General features: G+C 39.5%; 2 protein-coding genes across 2 annotated transcripts; both read left to right on the top strand.

Moving 5' to 3' along the window:
• The first annotated feature begins 335 nt into the window (after window positions 1–335).
• Window positions 336–13695, top strand: tbc1d13 (TBC1 domain family, member 13). Its single transcript, XM_034709548.1, has 12 exons — window positions 336–651; window positions 2437–2510; window positions 2604–2644; window positions 2977–3038; window positions 5421–5520; window positions 7086–7168; window positions 7316–7475; window positions 8525–8735; window positions 8825–8988; window positions 9154–9314; window positions 9402–9459; window positions 10291–13695. The coding sequence occupies exons 1-12, from the start codon at window positions 629–631 to the stop codon at window positions 10354–10356; spliced, it is 1203 nt and encodes a 400-aa protein (XP_034565439.1). The 5' UTR covers window positions 336–628; the 3' UTR covers window positions 10357–13695.
• A 944-nt stretch (window positions 13696–14639) lies between these two features.
• thnsl2 (threonine synthase-like 2) lies at window positions 14640–21358 on the top strand. The gene is made up of 9 exons (XM_034710344.1): window positions 14640–14728; window positions 16680–16907; window positions 16987–17181; window positions 17299–17451; window positions 17526–17756; window positions 17949–18097; window positions 19669–19794; window positions 19884–20038; window positions 20383–21358. The coding sequence occupies exons 2-9, from the start codon at window positions 16685–16687 to the stop codon at window positions 20606–20608; spliced, it is 1458 nt and encodes a 485-aa protein (XP_034566235.1). The 5' UTR covers window positions 14640–14728; window positions 16680–16684; the 3' UTR covers window positions 20609–21358.
• The last annotated feature ends 1028 nt before the right edge of the window (window positions 21359–22386 follow it).

The raw sequence follows: 22386 nt of genomic DNA, 5'->3' as shown, positions 1-22386 counted from the left end.
CATGTTGTACTGTACCTTACCATATCCGTGACTTATAATATTATGTAATATCATATCTTATTATGCTGTATTGTATCTTATCTTATCGTATTGTGTTGTATGGAGTTACACTGTTATTCCTACCCCTAGCAGATGGCTATAATAATAATGAAAATGAAATACAAGTAAATTAACTTGTAATGACATAACATTGACCTTTCTCTTTAAATAATAAAAAACTAAATCAGTGTGTAAACCTTCTTTCTAAATATAAATAAGCTGTTATTGTATCATGTTTATAATTTACAGTATATTGAGAAAACTCTTAAAAACGAGACGGTCCTTTATTTGAAGCTGTCAGTGAATAACTGGGTGGAAATAGGAACATGGTGTTTTCATTAGGAATCTGAACCCATTTTCTGCCTCGCGCGTGTGCATGTGTGCGTGTGAGTGTGAGTGTGTGAGTGAGTGAATGAGTGACTGAGTGTGTGTGTGTTGTGATTGTGAGTGTGTTTGCGCTAACAGTGTTGTTGTGAAGACGGAAGTGAAAGGAGGACTTCCCTCTGTCCAATAATTCATTTCTTCCTGGACTCGTCCACAGGAGAACTTGTCCCCCAGTGCAGAGGTGCAGACCTGCAGACCTGCAGACATGTCTACCGCGTACAAGAACAGGTGAGTCACCTCTACACCTTTACACGGACAGCCCAGATCATCCAATGTAGCAGCTAGCATGCTAACCGAGAAACTTCAGTGTTCTAAGCTAGAAGCTCAGCTAACCAAACAGAAGCTAACTTTTAGCAGAAGAGGAAAAACACACATCATGTTCATTCTGATTTAAATAATTAAAAATCACATTGTAATGTCACAAACAGCGAACATCTTCGTTAACTAAAAATCAGTAATTTGTAGCTGCTATGCTAACTCCCTGTTAGCACATCAGCTGACACATCACACTTCCAGCATGCTAACAATCAGCTAACGTTGTGATCCAGCTAGTTTCTGCTGACCGAGTGTTTCTGTCAGCAGAGGGGAAACTGTTGTCAACTTATCACAGTATGTGTGAATTCCTCGATATAAATCAGCTGTTATATGTCAGTCACACCGTGTTTGCTGTATAATGTGTTTGTTTCGGTGTAATGTGACCGTTTAAATCACATTTTCCATGTTAGTTTCATGTAGTTCACTTTATTATGGTGTTTATGCAAACTTTTAAAACTCATCTGATGCAAACATGTTAGATTTTTTAATATTAGTGCTTTAAAAAATATATATTTTACATTTTTTCACATTTGCTGTAAGTTAAATAGAGTTGTTCACCTTTTATTATAGAGTAGGGGTGTGAAGATGCACTCATGAGACGATACGCACGATACACGATATTGACGTCACGAGGCGATATTTTGACACGATTTTAAATACAATATATATACAACACAATACAATATACAATATATATCATATATTTATATATTATATATGAAGAGTTCATTCGCAAAAACAGTTAACTCACTTTTGAAAAATTAAAAAAATGTTTCAAAAACCCCATTTATTTCTAATAGTAGCTTTTGGTATGATCAATCAACTGAGGTGGGGTGGCTTTGACTAAGTCAAAATAACTTTACTAATCAGATATATCTTAAAAATGTAACTTTATTAGGATTTTATGTTAAAATGAAAAATATGTTTTTTGAAAATGTATAAAAACAGAGTTATCCGTTTTTGTAAATGAACTCTTCATATATATAATGTATAAAATAGTGACAATTATGAAGACATTTTAAAGCTAACTAGTTGCCTATTAATAAAATAAAAATAATTTGTCATACTAGGTGGGGTATTTTTTGCTGCACTATTTCACAAATCGGACTCAAAAGAGTGTATTAGTTCACTACGATGATCCAAATATTCACTAGTTGTACTAGTGAGGCCATTTAAGACCTTACTAGTCAACTAGTAATGCTTGTAATTGTTAACAAGTAAACATGTTAGATTAAAAATGTCCACTAGTTACACTAGTACAAGACATATTGGGCTTACTAGTTGAACACTTGAAGACATTTTACCCTACTAGTGTACTAGGTAATGAAAAAGCAGAGCAAGAGTTGACACCTGCATTTTACTAGTGAACTAGCAAAGGGCTGCAATTGTCATTCATTTTAACTAGTCATGTTTTATAGTGTAACTAGTTCAACTAGCTGCTCACAAATTACCACTAGTAAGCACTTATATCTGTAACTAGTGAACTAATGTGAAAAAATGTCTCACACAAGTTAACTAGTAAGGCAAAAAAGACCCAAACTAGTACAACTAGTGCTCTTTGTGCTCTTACTTGTTTACTAGACAACAGTTTTAAGACTCACTAGTGAACTAGTAATGTCATAAACAATCTAACTAGTGTTCATAATGTTCATATATATATATATATATATATATCTAACCTTATCATTTTTATTTCAGGATACAGGAATTCAAAGTAGCCTTGAGTGAAGAAATTATAAATCTGAAGACACTAAGGGAACTCTGCTTCAATGGTAACTCTCACATCTCATAGATTACTGTGCTGGTAAAGTTATTTCAGGTATTTAAAAGTACATATTTGACTCTCTTTTCTATATTTAACTCAGGAGTCCCATTTGAAGGAGGCATACGAGCACTTTGCTGGAAGGTGAGTCACTGCATGAGTGTTATCTTGCTGAACTGTTACTGATTAAACTTTTTTGCGTCAGTAATAATATTTTATTTATATTTCTTCCTTTTTTATTTTTAATATTTTCTCAAATTGTGTTCCAAGAGATATTAGGAAAATGTTAACTGAGGGAATACATTTGCTGAGGAGGAGGAACATGTTCTCTTAGACTTCTATTGAGTAAAGGATGCTTCTGCAAATAAAGATTATAGAATAAGCCTGACATTTCATGAAGCTTTGCAGCAGAGGTCAGACTGTTGTGATGAGCGCTCATGACTCATGTGACCTTTTCATTCTACATTTTCTTTCAGATCCTTCTTAATTATCTACCTCTCGATCAGACGTTATGGGAGTCCTTCCTCAAGAAGCAGAGGTAAGAAGGAGAGCTTGTTCAACCCGAGAGACAGAGTGTTTTTAAGATTAGATGATGGTAGAAACTGACAAAATTAAAGCCTATATTAAATGTAATTATCATTGAATTATCCAAAGTTTTTAAATGGAGATTTGTTACGCTACCTGAAGATGTTTGAGGGATACAGGGAGTAACGTTAAAGGTTGAACCAAAGGAAAAGAGAAGGAGGGAACGTTTAAGCAAATTTAAAAGGTGTTCTTTCTTAAACAAAATAGAAACACTATTAACTAAAACTACAAAAATAACCAAAAAAAAAGAGCTAATTCTAAGGCCTTGAAATGAAACATCCTCCTTCCTTAGTAATTACTAATTTAGTAAGCGTCCAAACACATGCATGGCACTGCTTTTATTCTCCGATCTCAGTCAAGAGCAGAACATGTAGGGAGCAGAGAGGAGGGGAAAAAGAGGGAGATAACCCAACAATAACCACGGCAAGTAACAAATTCCAGTATGATTAAACCTGGAGCTAATTTTTACTACTTTTGGGTCCAGTTGAGTGACAAATATTAAAAGTATAAACTACCAGTCAAAAGTTTGGACACACCTTCTCTTTCAAGGGTTTGTATTTATTTTGATTATTTGAAACACTGTAGATTAATACTGAAGACATCAAAACTATAAAGGAACACTTATGGGGGAGCTGGTGGCCTAGTAGTCTAAGCGCCCCACATATAGAGACCATAGTCCTCGTCACAGAGGTCGCCGGTTCGACTCCCAGCTGGTCGACCATTCACTGCATGCCTTCCCCCACCCTCCACTCCCCATATTTCCTGTCTCTCTTCAGCTGTCCTATCCAATGAAGGCATACAAATCCCAAAAATATAACTAAAAAAAAAAAAAAAAGAAAGAAAACATATGGAATTATTTAATGAACAAAAAAGTGTTAAACAAAGCAGAATATGTTTTATGTTTTATATTTTTTCCTTCATGACAGTTTTGCACACTCTTGGTATTCTCTCAGTCTGCTTCATGAAGTGGTCTCCTGGAATGGTTTCTAATTAACATGAGCCTTGACAAGAGTTCATTTGTAGAATGACTTGCCTTCTTAATGTGTTTGAGACAAGCAGTTATGTTGTTCAGAGGTAGGGTTAGTACACAATGGATAGCCCTATTTGACTACTGCTGTAATCCAGATTATGGCAAAACCAGATTATTTCATAGTTTTGATGTCTTCAGTATTAATCTACAATGTTGAAAATAATTAAAATAAATAAAAAGCATTGAATGAGAAGGTGTGTCCAAACTTTTGACTGATAGTGTAAATGTGAATTACTCCAGCAGATTTCAAAATAGGCTAACATTATCCTATGGGGAAAGTGCAACAAGCTAAATATGCTCCCTCAAAGTTCTTGCTTTTGTCAATCACAGGCTCAGGTTGTTACTCTGAGAGTCTTACAACATTTCAGAAGGATCCCTGCAGAGAGAGAGCTTTATGAGGAAGAGGAAGAGGAAGATGATTTTGTTTTTATCAGAAAGGCATTCACTGCTCTCAGAAAGGCATTCACTGCTCAAAACCACAAATGTATCTTGCAGAACAAGAGAGTCCTGCAGCCTGGATCAGTCACTTTGTTTATAACAGTGGAGTGAGTTTAAAGAGAGCAACATGAGGTTGTTTCATTTTCACAAAAGCATCTAAAGTCCCCTCTGTGTGTTTGGATCCTCTCTATTCTGATGTGAGACACTTTAAAAAAGGAACAAGGTAGAAACAAAGAGAGAATCTCCTCTGAAGCTGAACTGCTTAACTTGATTTTGTGTGTCTGGGAAACTACAGAATCAGGTGCTTTTTATCAGTCCACCCGAGGACATCACTTAATGTTGTTGAGTAACCTCTTTTATCCGTGACTCACCGGCCTCATGCAGGTTATTATGATGCTCGCTGGTGGGGTTGCTATGAATAAACAAACTTGTAGTTGAGCCCCTGCTCTGTTTTCACATATTAAAGGCACTTTGGAGCATTAAATATACATGGCTCCATTATTAGCCCTGCAGCCGATGATTATGGTCATTATCAATGCATGTGATTTTTATATGATCCCTTTTTTTTTTAACTTTGGCAATCTATAAAATGTAAATTTTAAATCATGAGAACAGAAGAAACAAGAACATTCTCTCATGTCTGAGGCTAGAAATAGAAAACATTGTGATTTTGATCAATGAAATGACCTTAAGGGTGCATGACTGCTAACAATGAGTGTTTCTGAATCCAGCAGAAGCCTGAATACGGAGGTTTATATTTACTTCATCAAATGTTCCTCTGCTATGCCCCATCTCTCTCTCTCTCTCTCTCTCTCTCTCTCTCTCTCTCTCTCTCTCTCTCTCTCTCTCTCTCTCTCTCTCTCTCAGGGAGGTATACACTCAGTTCCTGAAAGAAATGATCATCCAGCCGGGCATTGCCAAAGCCAACCTGGGCCTCTCTAGAGAAGACGTCACCATGGAGGATCATGTGAGTCTGAGCTGTTGTTTTCCTGAGCTGACGATGAAGTGTACCGGCTGACTAAAACGCACGCGAACGCATGCATGCGCACGCACACCTGCACACCCGCACACACGCACACACAGAGAGAGAGAGCAGGCAGATATTGGTGGAGCCTCTGTTGTTCTTCTGTCCAATCATAATGGTGTGTGACTTGGCAGCACAGACTGTTTAATGTTCTCTGTGGGTAAACATTGAGCGTTTTCTTACAGAGTAAAGTGCAAGAGTTAAAAAGTTAAAAGAGGATCTTTATATCTCGAGACTTTGACTTCAAGTCGTCTGCATCAGCACATTTTTGAAACACTGTTTGACTTTTCATGCAGAACGACTACTGCAACAATTTATTCTGTGCAGCGAGACCTTCGACAGATAAGCTCAAGTTATTCTCATTTATTCCAGCCCTCATATCAGGACCTGGGAGTTCATCATGCTTTAGGGATGCACAGTGATTTGCGGCAGTATCAACATCACAATGTGAATGGAAATAAATCAGGCATCTGATTGTTTATCGACAGATTTGCTTTAAAAATCATAATTACAATATGTAGAGTGTAGCTGGGAGATTACTGTTAAAAACTAATGTTTTCAGATGAGGTGGGCACCTGATGCTTCATCTCTTTTTCAGTTGACTTTCTTATTGACTGATTTGTGAGATACATTATTATTTTATTTATTTTATTTTTCTTTAAAGTTTATTGTATCTATTTCATCTCAATACTTTTCTATTATTCTAATTTATATTTATTTATTTTATTTGAATTATTTTTAAGAACTAATTATTTTTAATGATTAATTATTTTTAAGAACTAATTGTTTTTTTTAAATACTTATTTTTGCATTTATTTATTCTTCTTGAATTTTAAATTAAATTTTTACTTTTCTCTTTCAGATTGATTATCTAGTTTTTGTTGTAAATTATTTGTGCATAAAAGCTGCTCCTTAGCCTAATGACTGCATTGCTGTTATGTGCTATGTTTGCTGAGTCTACTAAAAATAATAATAAAAAAAAATCATAGTTAAACCTCCACCCAAACTAAGAAAGATGCTTGATTTTTCTCTTAATGCAGCTGGGCCTTATCCCATGCACTGTGTGTCTCTCTGCTCTACTCTCAGTCACACCTGCAGCTCTTGCACCACCGTGACAATGCAATCAGTACTGATTCACAGGCTGGCAAATACCCAAATATTTAAAAGTCTTTTTGTCGTCTCTTAAAGAAGTTTAAGCTGTATTTAGGTCTGTTAGAGACAGAGAGAGAGTAGAGGAGAGGGACAGAAGTCACCAGAACGGTCATAAACACACTGAGCATGATGAGAAAATCAGAAATGACGGATCCCATCACACACTAAATCTTAATTAAATGGGATGACTGAGGGGGAATATTTCCAAGATTCCAGGATTAGTGACCTAAGACAAATGTAAAATATGGCCCAAAAATTAGAGCTCAAGGAAGTAATGATCAGCTGGTGTAACAAGAAGTCACTTATAACTTGTTCTGTAAGGATTTTTTTGTTTTGTTTTGTTTATTATTTTTCAGCCTCTGAATCCAAACCCAGACAGCAGGTGGAACAACTACTTCAAAGATAATGAAATTCTACTTCAGATAGACAAGGACGTAAGGTAGGACTTATAAAAAGATTCATTCAGACATCTGTTAGTTTGTCTTTTATAGTATGTGGGTGGAAGAAGGAACAGTCTTTATGTGGATCAGGATAATAAGGAAACGTGTTTTAAGGAAATCAAAGCAGGGTGTGTCTGTGTTTTCAGGCGGCTGTACCCAGACATGGCTTTCTTCCAGCGGCCCACAGATTACCCCTGTAAGCTCATCCTGGATCCTCAAAACGATTACGAGACGCTGCGTCGACGCGTCGAACAAACCACGCTGAAAGCCCAAACTGTAAACCGCAACCGCAGTGGAGTCACAAACGTAAGTAACGGCTAATTTGTGGTGTGTTTGTGGGCGCAGTGTGGATGTGGTGACGTGGTTTCAGGCAGCATTACGTATTAAAACCTCAGGACTGAAGAACTAAAGCTCAGCGTGCAGCCACATGTGAGGCTAACCTGAGGAACAGAGAAAGGTGTTTGACTCAAACGAAGGTTTCATTTTCAAAATGTTTTCTTTTGCTCCTAACGTACCATCAGGTCTGTCATGTAATGTTGTCACACAGCTGTGGAGCATTGAATTTCTGCATTCTGCATGAAAGAAGCATTCCGATTGATTATTTGAATAATCGTCGAATGGATACCAATGATTATTGAATAGTATTTTGGCTTGAAATGCCCATCCCTACTTCAATTTACCGTTCGCATTGTGTAAAGTTACACTGCTGAAAACATGAGACATGCAGGTTTCATAATAAAGGTATTTCAACAACATTATTTAAATCATCTTTAATCATCTTAAAGTCAGACTCGAAGAGATGCACAGCAAGCGCTTGGTTCGTGAACGAGGCTGAAGTAAGAAGAGCAAGTAGGGGGAACTCAACTTTTTTACATGCCACCATGGTTGCATCTGTGTTAGGGGAACTAAATGTTCGATGTGTGTCCCAAAAACGAAATCAAACTGGTAATAATCTTGGAAACTTCGTGTAGTTGCAGAACATGACACTGGTGATGATATCAAAACAGTTCTCCTCCAGCTGCAAAACATCCTGGGAACCTTCACTGACACAGTAAATGTTCCTGTTCAATAGCCAACATGCAGAAGTAAATAAGTAAGCCTTTTCAACGAGTACTCTACATGCTTTGAAGTGTCTGTAAGATTTAAAGCTGAAGTTGTTTAAGCAGCTTTAAATCTCATAAATAGGCATTTAAACGCCCGTTAGAGAGAATTAAAGGAGAACGAGTAGAAAGAGGAAAGATTTCAACACCTCAGAGGAATCAGAATCTCTTCAGAGGTTGTTTACTTTCCCGTCTTATCTTTTTTGATTGCCATAAATATGAAAAATAACCTCTCTATCTTTGTCCGTCCTCCAGGTGAGCTCCCCTGGAAAGTCACTGAACTTGTATCCGTCTAACGAGTATGAGGTGCTGCCCAGCGGAAGTGAAGCTCACTGGGAGGTGGTGGAGCGGATCCTCTTCATCTACGCCAAACTCAACCCGGGCATCGCCTACGTCCAGGGCATGAACGAGATCGTCGGGCCGATTTACTACACCTTCGCCACCGACCCAAACAGCCAGTGGAAAGGTCGGTAAAACTTGAACCATGAAAGTGACAGAGTGACGATGTTTGACTCAGGAGAGATGAATGATATGTCTTTGTGGTTGACCTTTCAGAACACGCTGAAGCCGACACCTTCTTCTGCTTCACCAACCTGATGTCGGAGAACAGAGACAACTTCATTAAGAGCCTTGACGACTCGCAGTGCGGCATCACGTACAAGATGGAGAGTGTGTACTCCATGCTCAAAGACAAAGACCTGGAGCTCTACCTCAAGCTGGTGAGGTCACTTCCTGTTTATGCTCTTTAAAGGGAGCTTCAGGGTCGATTTTTGAAGGAGAGAGAGGAAGGCGGAAGGAGAGAGCGACAGATAAAAAGGACTGTGAGCATTTTTCATCAAACTGATGATTTTGCTGTTCTACTCCCATTTCATGTCTCCCCTCAGGAAGAGCAGAAGATCAAACCGCAGTATTTCACCTTCCGCTGGCTGACCTTGTTGTTATCTCAGGAGTTCCTCCTGCCAGACGTTATCCGGATCTGGGATACCCTGTTCTCGGACCAGGACCGGTTCCACTTCCTCCTCCTGGTCTGCTGCGCCATGCTGGTGTAAGCTTGTCAGACTGTTTTCTAGGATTCCTGTCACCTCTGATTCCTCGTGTGCATCATGGCGTCTGTTTCCTTCTCTGTCCACAGACTCATCAAAGACAACATAATGGCGGGAGACTTCACGGTCAATATGAGATTACTACAGGTGAGGTATAAGGAGGAGGGGCCTGCAATGCTGATTGTTTCTAATTGGTAGAGTACCCTCAGTGTTTTTATTTCCCCCTCCGTCCACAATAACATCACACACACCTGTGATTCACTTGGTTTAATAACTCCTGAACATTGGTCTTCTCTGAGCCTGATAGTGTGAATGTGTCTCTGTCAGCTCCTGGTGTTGCAGTCTGAAGAGTGACCCTGTAAACTGGAGACCTTCAGCTGAACGTGTCAGTGTTTGTGGAGTTTACAACAGCTTTTGAAACACAGGAGTCCTCGGGAATGCATCCTAGTTTAGTTTTTATTCAGATGTCCAAATATCCTCATCAGATATTTAATGATCATCTAAAGACGTTTGTGAGGGATGCATCCGGCTGAGAGTCTCCAGTTAATAGGGTCGCTCTTTAAACTGGAACACCAGTCCATCTCTGACATGGCTTTTAAAATCTGTCTTCTTCCTACAAGTTGAGCGTTTCAGACATTTTGAATCCTCTTTGTCTCAAGAGCTTGTCTCCTCCAAGTGTTGATCAAAACCAGCTCAAGAGTAATCTCAGTCATACCAACAGTCTAACTGTAGTGTCACTTATTATGAAGCCGGCCTGTCTGCCTCCTTCTATGGTGTCATCTTTGTTGTATGGCCTTTGTCACTTTCTTGCTGCCCTCTCCTGGTCTGGCGGTGTAGTGATTTTAGCACATTAGATTCATTTCTCAGGACTGGAAGTTGCCACTTGGATGCAACAGATCAGTTACTGCAATAAGCAAATGCCAAAGTATTTGCCAACGGTATCTGTCTTAACATGATTTTATTTTCTTCTTTGTTTAGGACTACCCCATCTCAGACGTCCACACCATCCTGGTGAAGGCCAAAGAGCTGCAGGAGAACTCGTAACCTGCTCCTTCTCCTCCTCCTGCCTCCTCTTCTCAGACGTGGTAGGTGGGAGTTTAAACATTCAGAAACACTCATGTCAAACATGCTATAAAGGAAGACTTTGTCAATGAAGAGCCTGGACCACTTTTACACTCAAAGTTCTATCAGTGAGGACCACCGTGAAAACTTCGTAGACGTGGTCCTTGAAGTGAGAAGGAGGCGCCTCTCGCTTCCTAGTGCATCATGGAGAAAAAAAAGCTTCTCTCAGCCATCGCTCTTATGGAGACTTGTGCTCAGATTTTTAAGTTTGCACTGAACATCGGAGGGAGAGTCCAACACTACCAATATAACCAGACAGGATTCTTAAAAAGAGGTTCGGCTTTAATGAAATCCCCCCGGGACCACGTTGAAGTCGGATCAAGCAGACTGGGATGAGCAATAGTGCATGTGTATTCTTTAAGCGTTTTTTAATTTTTAGAAGTTGAATTTTTTTATTGTAAGAGACATGTTTGCCTTATCTGTTTGATGATGTGAAACAGGAGACAGGGTTTTCTGTCTGGATGAATAAATATGAAGTGACGGGCCTCACCTTTTGAATAATGTAGAAGTAACCCTCTGGATTCTTTACTTCTTCAACGTCTTTTTGTCCCACAACGAGTGAAGATTCATTTAGAGTCTCTTTACTTTAACACGACAACAAACTGTTTCTGAGACGTCTGAGGAAACTGTGCTGCGTTTCACTCTGAACATCAGTCACTGAACTTTTAATCTCTCCTGAGGAAACGTGTTTCTCTTTTATGGAAGAAGATCAGGGCCACTGGAAAAAATATATGTTACTTAGCTTTAAATCAGCAGCAGTCAGCTAGTTAGCATTACGTATGGTACAGATAGCTAGTTAGCATTACCCCACATTAGCAATAAATCAGCTTCAGACACACAGCAGGCTTTACACAAGTTACAGGCAACTAGTTAGCCTGTGTACAGCTGCTACGCAGTTCTAGGATTACATTAGCTATAGGCAGCTGGTTAGAATTTCATCAGCCACATGAAGTATTATAGCATCAGCTCAGATAGCTAGCTAACATTACATTAGTTGCAGAGTAGTTAGCATTACATTAGCTATAGACAGCTGGTTAGCATTTCATCAGCTGCATGAAGTATTATAGCATCAGCTCAGATAGCTAGCTAACATTACATTAGCTGCAGAGTAGTTAGCATTACATAAGCTATAGGCAGCTGGTTAGCATTCCATCAGCTACATGAAGTATTATAGCATCAGCTCAGATAGCTAGCTAACATTACATTAGCTGCAGAGTAGTTAGCATTACATTAGCTATAGACAGCTGGTTAGCATTTCATCAGCTGCATGGAGGAAGTAACGTAGCATCAGCTACAGGCCGCTAGTTAGCTTTACATTAGCTATAGACAGCTTGTTATCATTTCATCAGCTATTGGAAGTATTATAGCATCAGCTCAGATAGCTTGTTAACAGAGAGTAGTTAGCTTCACATTAGCTACATGCAGCTGGTTAGCATTGCATTGGCTACAGGAAGCAACATAGCATCAGGTACAGACAGCTAGGTAGCATTACATTAGGGACAAACTTCAAGTTAGAATTTTTAAAGATGTTAACCCTACGAGTACCTCTGTCAACTACAAACTGCTAACCAGTATCATGTCCCTCACTTTGAAGAGTACAGCGGTTGATTTTAAGAACCTAAAACCGTTGCTAACTTGACGTTAATGGGTAAGCTAGCTCGGAGCTAAACGGTGTAGATCAACCTTTGGTAACATTCAGTGTGAACAGCAGCACAGCTTCCCACTCAGTGCTGATTTTTATGTCATTTTCTTTTCTCTTGTTTTGTGCACATAATGTTTTAGTTGATTAAGTCAAGATTACACTTTGAATGTATCTGCAAACTCAAATCTAGCACTGCCGTAATCTCCAGACGCACGCATGTAACATGTTAAAAAGGTGAACAGAAAGAAAGCAGCACAGAAGTACAGTAACTTACTGAATCATGAAATCAATACAAACATGAAGGTACGCTTTACAGGCTCTATGTGATTCAAATCTTTACCTTTACGCAAGCAGAGAGATAATTTCTAACCCTTCATGCCCTGAAGTGTTCTAAAGACTCTCCTTACCCGCCTGTCTCTTAAATTGCTAACATGATTAATGTTCATGGATGTGTGAAAGATCTGTTTACGTTAACAGTTTATTAAACACAATAGTTTGAAAATATGTCGGGAAACTAATCAAAGAACATATTTTTAGTTGAAAGTGCCCTTAAACTAAAACTGGAAATGATTATCTTCTAACCCTAATGGTCATTTTGTTTTAACTTGTGTTTCACCAACTAAAACTGAGCTTCAATCCACTAAAAGAAACTCCTAAAGAGAGCTCTTATTATCCAGGAAATAAAGGACAACTCAATCCCCACTAAAAGGACCAAATCCATAATGTGACAGACGTTTGTCCGTCTCCACAATCTTTGACATCCTTAACCTGTCTGTGACCACAAACCCAGAACAAAATGGTAGCCACAGAGGAAGTTACTATTTTAAAGAAGAAGATAAACAACATATACATCTGCCTTTAAGATCAAAGACAACATTCTAGAATTCTGTCTTTGATGTCAGAATTCCGAGAGAAAAGTCAACATTCTGAAGAAGAGTCAGATCTAAACTGATCCTGCTTTATCACTCTTCTTATATAATCAATAACTAGTTAAAAGTAAACGAGTCAGGAACATGAACACTGAGACATAAGTCAGAATGATAAGAACTAACTATAATGGCAGAAACCATGTTTGACAAACGTTTATTTGAGCTGTGTTTTGGATTTAATAGTTTGACCCATGTTCCATCTGTTAACATGGAGGAGGCGGGCTTAATGAGCTATACCGCAGCTAGTCAGTGGGGGGAGCTCTAAATATTTTTCTTCTCCAGCAGTATCTACACACAGTTACTGAAAAATGTCCACAATACTTGTTTGTTCTGAATAAGAAGGAGAACGCGTTCAAAGACCAAAACTAAAACACATTTTGCATTTGAAGGTTTTTTTTTTAATCTTTTGTTAAAAGTGTTTGGCTGAATCTGTTTTTTGAGGGACTGTTACTAACCGATGGAATCCACATGCTCCTCTTTTCAGTGTGTATTTATTTCTATCTTTATGGTGGTGTGTGTGTGAGTGTGTGGGGGAATGATGTTCTCCATACTCTTTATGTCTCATGTCAGTTATTTGCATGGTTCAGAATTTTGTAAGCACATTTTTGTAACGTCTCCAGTGTTAAAACTTGTATATATGTTTTTACTTGTTTGCAGATGTGCATTAAAATGAAAATGGTATAAATCAAATGTCTTCTCTGTGTCAGTTTCTTACCTGCAAAATAATTAGAGGAAATATATACTGTCTAAAAAATGTTTTATAGAAATTTGACAACTATCCCATGAGTATTGCTGACTGATTTAGACCTTGAATTTAGCAGTGTAATTGTTCCTTGCTGTACTTTCTCTCTCTAATTTTATTCTAGAGCTGTGACAGTTTAGTTTTATTCTACAACTGCAATTCCAAAAAGTTGGGATGGTTCGTGGAATGTTAATAAAACTAGAGTTTGAAGGTTTGGAGCTACCTGGACTCTCCTACTACAGAGCCATGCTGTTGTAATTCATGCAGAATGTGGTTTTGCTGAAATATGTAAGGTCTTCCTGAAGACGTCATTGTCTGGATGGCAGCATATGTTGCTCCTAAACCTGTATATATTGTTCAGCATTAATGGAGCCTTCACAGATGTGGGAGCTACCCATGCCATGGGCTCTTGTGATCCCCATACCATCAGGGACGCTGGCTCTGATAACAAGCCGGGTGGTCCCTCTCCTCTTTAGAGCGTCCATGATTTCCAAAAAGAATGTCAGATTTTGATTCATCCGACCACAGGATAGTTTTCCACTTCCCCTCAGTCCATCTTAAACGGGCTCAGGTCCAGAGAAGACTGTTATTAATGCAGTGGTTTCCACTACAGATGATAATGGTGATTACATTGATGACAGATCTGTCTTTCACAGATACTGACGTTTGTTCCTTTTTAAAGGCTTAATCACAGAACTTTTGTATTTTTATACAAGAAAATAATAATTGCATAAACTAAATCCAACATTTTTAGTTATTGAAAACTAATCTACCGTCTACATGATAAAAACAAACCACAGAACGAGTCGCATTAATCTGCTTTTGGAGATGTAAACCTGAGAGATCAAATTTTTCGACTGAACCTGAAGGCACCACAAAACTCCGCCCACTGCCCTCTCAGCCAATGAGAGGACGCGCTGTTGCCTCATGGTAATCCACTGATCCACACAGTGGTAAATGTCTTCGTCCACATCGATCGAGGTAAGCTGTGAGCTGTCAAACTCGACTTAAATGACTTTATATGAAACGATAGCCGATATTTAGACTCCTCAGACTGTAAATGAACATTGATTTGTCTCTCTTATGAAGGTGCTGAGTCACTGAAGCGGCTGTGTTCAGAATTATACCTGCTAACTCAGACGTAAACAAAGCGCTTTACTGATCAGCTGACTCAAACTGATGTAGATATATAACCAAAAGTACAGATACTTTAATGTCATTTTATTCAAGTATACATGAGTTGCATGGCACCTGATCACATTTACTCATGTTACTGTATTTAAGTCTCTGTTATTTGCACTTTTTAGTCCTTTGACTTCAGTGTTGTCTGAATAAAAATGACTTTGAAACGTCTTAAATATCATCAGTTATGATTAAAAAACAGTTAAACCCACAGGCTCTCCATCAGCTGCATGCCAGATGACTGATTGGATGGCTAGACTGCAAAAATCTTCAAATCCTACCATATAAAAGTGTCTAATGTTGAGTAAAATTATATTATTACACTTAATCTAAGCCAAGTCCAAAAATAAATCTTCCACAAAGATATTTGAAGCCTAAACATCCTTGATAAGTTCCTTGAAATAAGTTTTAAATCTTGTTTCAAGAAACTCATCAAGGAATACAATTTTCCTCATGTATTTCCAGCTATTTTTCCAGATTAAAATAACGTCAGTCTTTATTTTTCTCTTCCTCTGAGCACATGCATGTTCTGTAACTTGAGAAACTTCAACACGTACAGAAGATCTTAGTGAGATATCTTAGAGAGGTTGCTCCAAAGTTCAAGTTCAATTTTTATCTTCCTCAGGGTGAGAACAGCGTGTCAATATTTATCTTTCATAGTGCAGAAGTTAAACTTGGAGGTTAGTCCTCAGGACGTGAGAGGGAACTTAAAGAAGGACAAGTTGTGTTCAGAATCCTTTTTTACTTCACAGAGGTAATTGATGTGCATGTTGCTGTGTGATTGAGGTGTGCTGACGGTCTGTTGGATAGTTGTTTTGGTTTCAGGGCTGTTCAGTAAGGTTTAATATTAGTTTATTGTTTGTCTCTACTCGGTGATACATTTTGACAACGTCATGACTAGCACAGTGTAGAGAGTAAAGGCTGAAGAGTCCACAAAGGGACATGAAGGGGGGGGGGATTGTGGGTCTATACTGAAAAAAAACTTTATGGGGTCATGGGAAAGTCTTGTAAGATCCTGCAAGTGTTTTATAAGATCCTGAGAAACTTAAAGCGACCATGAACAACTCTTTTGAAATCTTTAGAAAGTTTTGACAGATCGGGAGAAACATTTTGCAGATTCTAAACAACTTTTACAAGACCCCTTGAAACATTTGCAAGATCCTGAGAAAGTTTTAAATGATCATTGGGAATCTCCTGCGAGGGCCTGAGACATATTTAAAGATGCTGCTGTACTTTGTCAGATGTCAAGAATTTTTTTCTTGAGCCCAAAAAATTTAAACAAGATCCTGAAAAACTTAATAAAACATCTTCCAAAGTTTCTCAAGATCTTGCAGTACTGTCTTCAGGATCTTGCAAGGATTCTCCAGATCTTGCAAAAGTTCCTTGGGATGTAGCAAAAGCTGCTCTGTATCTTACAAAGTTTCTCAAGGTTATTGCTGAAGTTGTCCTCTGGACAATTCTGAAGGTTTCTCTATATCTTGCAAAAGATTCTCTGGATCTTACGAAAGTTTCTTAGGGTTCTCGCTGAAGGTTTTTGGGATCAAGGTTTTTTTTTTGCTTAATGGACCACAGGAGTCATTTCAGAATGACGTCTTTAAGTATTGGGAACATTTATCGCACATTTTCCCAGTTTTCAGACATGTTAATCGTCTAAAAGAGATGCCCAAAAGATCTATTTCTCTAGAGTTAAAGGGAGAATCTTTAGAATCAGTGGATGATAAGGAGTACCTCTCCCCTCTCTGTGTTTAAGGCCTGATGAAGTACTGCAGCACGCGGGGCGGCGTCTCTGGGTGGGACTTCCGGGATGTTCTGTTTTCAGGTTTTGCTCCTGACGGCGGGATGTTCATGCCGGAGAGCGTCCCTGAGCTCAGCCCACAGACCCTGAGGGGCTGGAGGGGGCTGGACTACACCCAGCTGGTGGTGGAGGTTGCCTCGCTGTTCATCCCCACACAGCTGATCCCCAGAGAGGACCTTCAGGGTGAGCTGGGATACTGAACTCTTCTTCTGTAGTGTGTGTTTGGTGCAACTAAACAACCTCTCTCTCCTCCTCTGTGAAGTCCTGGTCGGTGAAGCTCTGACCGGTTTCTCGGTGCAGGAAGTGGTGCAGATCGCCCAGCTGAAGGGGGGTCTGTCGGTCCTGGAACTCTTCCACGGAGAGACGTTAGCCTTTAAGGACCTGGCTATGACGTGCACGGTGCGCTTCCTCAACTACTTCCTGCAGAAAGAGAACCACAGAGCCACCGTCATTGTAGGTAAGGCCTAACACGTGGATTCTCGTTGTCATCTCTGTTTGCACTAACAGGTAGGGGTCTTACTGAACCCAGGAGCATGAGAAGTAGATTGAGTATGATGTCTGATTTTGATTCCAGGTACTTCAGGAGACACAGGCGGCTCCGCCATCCAGAGCGCTAAAGGTCTAAGTGGGTTGGACGTGTTGGTGGTTTATCCTCGAGGAAGAATCACGCCGGTCCAGGAGAAACACATGATCACATGTCTGGAGGATAACATCCACGTGTTCTCAGGTAGAAGAGCTCATACCTCACGTTCAGTTTGGTTTGAGACATTGCAGGTGTTTCACGTGTCTCTGTGTCTGCAGCCGACGGCAGCTCGGACGACATTGACCAGCCTCTGCGTCATCTGTTCGCGGATCAGGATCTGGTGAAGTCTCACTGCCTCATGAGTCTGAACTCTGTGAATTGGTCCAGAATCATGGTCCAGCTTGCTCACTTCATCTACGCCTACCTGCAGCTGAGCGGGATGCAGGATGACGGGGATCTACCCGAGCTGGAGGTGGTGGTTCCCACAGGAGGAGCCGGGAACATCGCAGGTGGGTTTGTACCGCTGGAGGAGACAGAAGAAATGGGGGGAACATAATTTTCCTATAACAAGATCAAATCAGACCAGTTACTGACCGAGCTCTCTCTCTCTCTCTCTCTCTCTCTCTCTCTCTCTCTCTCTCTCTCTCTCTCTCTCTCTCTCTCTCTCTCTCTCTCTCTCTCTCTCTCTCTCTCTCTCTCAGCTGGTTTCATCGTGAAGCAGATGGGCTTGCCCCTGAAGCTGGTGGCGATGGTTAACTCTAACGACATCGTGCATAGGACGGTCAGCAGCGGTGACTTCTCCATGGCGGCTAACGTGACACAGACTCTGGCTCCTGCTATTGACATCCAGGTAAAGACCGTCTCACCTGTTTGTATGAGAGAGGTTTCACTGACTGAGGATAACTGAGGATGCTGTTTGATGCCATCAGGACTGTAACTGTAACTGTACCTTATAAGGCAGATAAACATCAGCACACATAGCGGACGATTTAAGTCTCTGAGTTGAACTTGTATTTAACATGTTTTGCCGCCAATAAATGAGTGGACAATCTCTCTCTCTGCTTCTGCCGTACAGTAATGAGTAATGTCTTCACACCTGCTCTGCAGGAAAAAAATATCTGCATTGATCCCATTATATTGCCTTGATCACATTCTGTTGCTTTGGTCTCATTTTATTGCTTGGATCACATTCTATTACTTTGATTTCATTCTATTGCTTTGTTCACATTCTATTGCTTTTGTCACATTCTATTGCTTTGATCACATTCTATTGCTTTGGTCACATTCTATTGCTTTGATCACATTCTATTGCTTTGATCACTTCCATTGCTTTGGTCACATTCTATTGCTTTGGTCACATTCTATTGCTTTGTTCACATTCTATTGCTTTTGTCACATTCTATTGCTTTGATCACATTCTATTGCTTTGGTCACATTCTATTGCTTTGATCACATTCTATTGCTTTGATCACTTCCATTGCTTTGGTCACATTCTATTGCTTTGGTCACATTCTATTGCTTTGATCACATTCTATTGCTTTGGTTACATTCTATTGCTTTGATCACATTATATTGCTTTGGTTACATTCTATTGCTTTGATCACATTATATTGCTTTGGTTACATTCTATTGCTTTGATCACATTATATTGCTTTGGTTACATTCTATTGCTTTGATCACATTCTATTGCTTTGGTCACATTCTATTGCTTTGATCACATTATATTGCTTTGGTTACATTCTATTGCTTTGATCACATTATATTGCTTTGGTTACATTCTATTGCTTTGATCACATTATATTGCTTTGGTTACATTCTATTGCTTTGATCACATTCTATTGCTTTGGTCACATTCTATTGCTTTGATCACATTATATTGCTTTGGTTACATTCTATTGCTTTGATCACATTATATTGCTTTGGTCACATTCTATTGCTTTGATCACATTATATTGCTTTGGTTACATTCTATTGCTTTGATCACATTATATTGCTTTGGTCACATTATATTGCTTTGGTTACATTCTATTGCTTCAGCCGCTTTTGATCATCATCTTTGATTTGGAGCTTATAACTCCACAGGGGCACTTAGCTTTTATACCTACTGTTCCTTTTCCTCCTGTCATTCTATGATCCAGCTGAAGCACCCTTTATGTCCTTTCAGAATAAAAGCATGTACATTTATAAATCAGGAAATAAAGTAACCTTGGTGTGATGCAGTAAAAGAACAAAATAAAAGCGTCTCGTCTTTAAAGCTTGAACTCAAACTTTGTTACTTACACCCTTAAAAAAAGCCAAATTATTATGAGTATTGTGAACCCAACATCCTAAATCTTATGGTGAGTTGAGTGTATCTCAAGTTTCTACATGAACATTTGAAGTTGTCATTGTGAGGTGTAATGACATGTTTGTGTCCTACAGGATCCGTACAACATGGAGCGAGTGTTCTGGCTGCTGCTGGGAAGAAACGGCGCTGCGGTGAAGAAAATGATGGAGGAGTTTCAACAAACACATCGACACTCTCTACCTGCAAACCAGCAGAAACTGGTACAAGTCTTCCCACATCCAATGTGTGCATCCAGACTGCTCTGTGAGACATGAACCTGCAGTGATAACCTCTCTCTCTATGTTCTCAGCTGGCTCAGGTTTTAACCACCGGCACCGTCCACGATGATGGTATTCTGGAGACCATGAGAAGGTGCTGGGAGGAGAACCAGTACGTGCTGTGTCCACACACGGCCGTGGCTGTCTGGCATCACTACCACTGTCCTCACAACGCCGAGATCAACAGGTCGAACACACTGAGCTCACCCACACACACACTGCACACCACACACTACACACACACACTACACATCACGGGCACAATGCATTAGGGGGATTTCTCAGGAGGTGTTTTCAAACCTGAGACGCATTTTTAGATACTTTGGGCGACGAAAACGTACACAAAGTTTTATAATTTCTCCAGGTCAGCATGCAGCAGTGAAACAGTTGTTCTAGTCCTGGCTCTTAACCTGATATATAACATTTCTTTACTGTGCAGAGATGTTATTGTAATCACACATGAGCCAAACACGCCTCCCGGTGAGACGGATCTGATCGTGTTCTCTGTAATCATTAAATCTCTTATTACAGGTGTTATATTGCAACCGCCTCTCCAGCCAAGTTCCAGGCAGTGGTGCAGAGGGCCGGCCTGACCTTTGATCTTCCAGAGGCCGTGCTGGCGTTGGACAAGTTAGCCACTCGTTACCAGAACCTGGAGCGGAGCCCGAACTGGTGCAAAGACTGGGAGGACAAACTGAGAGAGCAGATCCAGTCTGTGAGTTCAGTCAGGAAGAACAACGGGACGTACTACAGCTGAGAGTTTAAAGTTTTTATCACGTCGTAAAGAAGACTGGAGGAGGTCAGATGACTCTGTCAGCAGGTCCTTGAACCTCCTTATCAGGATGTAGTAAAGGATAAAGGCCTCTTGTTGCGTCTCTGCTGGACTTTGGCCTGAGGTGTCATAAGACTCTTTTCAGTCCGGCTGTCATGAAGCATTCGAGTATTCACGATGTTCAGACTTTTTAACGTGTAAATAAATGTAAAAGAATAAACTCAAGCACTTCCAGAAAAGTTGTTTGTTCATAAATCCCCCCAAAAACACAAACGCTATAAAACTGTGTTATTTATAACAGCCAGCAGGGGGCGACTCATAGAAGTCTAAGAGAAAAGGGTCCTACTACTCAGCTGGTTCTATTGCTTTGATCCCAGCTTATTCCTTTGATCCCATTCTACTGCTTTGATCACATTCTATTGCTTTGATCACATTCTATTGCTTTGATCTCATTATATTGCTTTGTTCACATTCTACTGTTTTGATTTTATTCTACTGCTTTGATCTCATTATATTGCTTTAATCCCATTCTATTGCTTTGATCACTTTCTACTCCTTTGATCACATTCTACTGCTTTGATTTCATTTTACTGCTTTCATTTCATTCTATTTCTTTGATCTCATTCTACTGCTTTGATCTCACTATTTCTTTGATCTCATTCTATTTCTTTGATCTAATTTTAACAGAAAAGGAAAACACCAATAAAGATCCCCCTTATGTGAGGGCCAAAGTGAGACATGCAAACTATTCTGTCACACCGTAAAATGTTTAACAGTTCAGGTTTATGAAAAGTCTGCACACATGAGGTGTTGTGAGGATCAGACCGTCTTTGTACAGACCACACGCACGCACGCACGCACGCACGCACGCACGCACGCACGCACGCACGCACGCACGCACGCACGCACGCACGCACGCACGCACACACACACACACACACACACACACACACACACACAGTGTCACAGTTTAACTGTTGAACTTTCACTCTGCTCAAACTGTAAATTATTTACTGAAATGATCTGCAGGTTTGGTGAGGACATGATCCTGTGATCAACTCAGCAGAGGATTAAGAAATGTATAAACTCAGTGTAACAAAGGACTTACTGTCTAAGTGCATGTTCAAGATGGTGATACAGAAGATAGCTGGAGATCATCCTAGCCCTTAACGTGGATTGTAACTGAGTGTTGTGATGCTTTGGGGTATTTTGTTCCCATGCAATAAGACTTTGCAATGCACAAGAAGAAGTTAAATCAATGTGCATGATGAATAAATTACATGAAATTATTTATGAACAGGCAAGAAACATCCTGGAAGTCATGTATATCTGCTGTTAAAGGCTTAGGGATTAAAAGAAAAGAAAATTAAATCAATACTCCCAGAGTAAAGTTGTGATTTTATCAAATGTGATTTTGTAATTCTTTTGTATTATTTTTCAAGTTATATTTTGGGGCATTTTTGCCTTTATTAGATAGGACAACTAGAGAGAGAAAGGAAACTTGGGGAGCAGAGGGTTGTTAATGGTTGAGGTCATACATGGGGCGCACGCTTAGCCCGTTGGGCCAGCTGCGCCCCTGTTTTTGTCATTTTAAAAATAAATATATTAAAAACAGTCACCTATGTTAGTAAAGTTGCAATAAATAAATAAATAAATAAATAAACAGTTTAAATGTAATATATAATGACTATTTTCATAAAAATACAACTTTATTTTTTTTATTTTACAACTTTATCCATATGATATTACAACTTTATTCTCTT

Source organism: Notolabrus celidotus, chromosome 19 (genome assembly GCF_009762535.1).
Source record: "Notolabrus celidotus isolate fNotCel1 chromosome 19, fNotCel1.pri, whole genome shotgun sequence".
Taxonomy (NCBI): Eukaryota; Metazoa; Chordata; class Actinopteri; order Labriformes; family Labridae; genus Notolabrus; species Notolabrus celidotus.
Note: the sequence above shows the minus strand (reverse complement) of the source record. Positions and strands in the feature narration are given on the sequence as shown.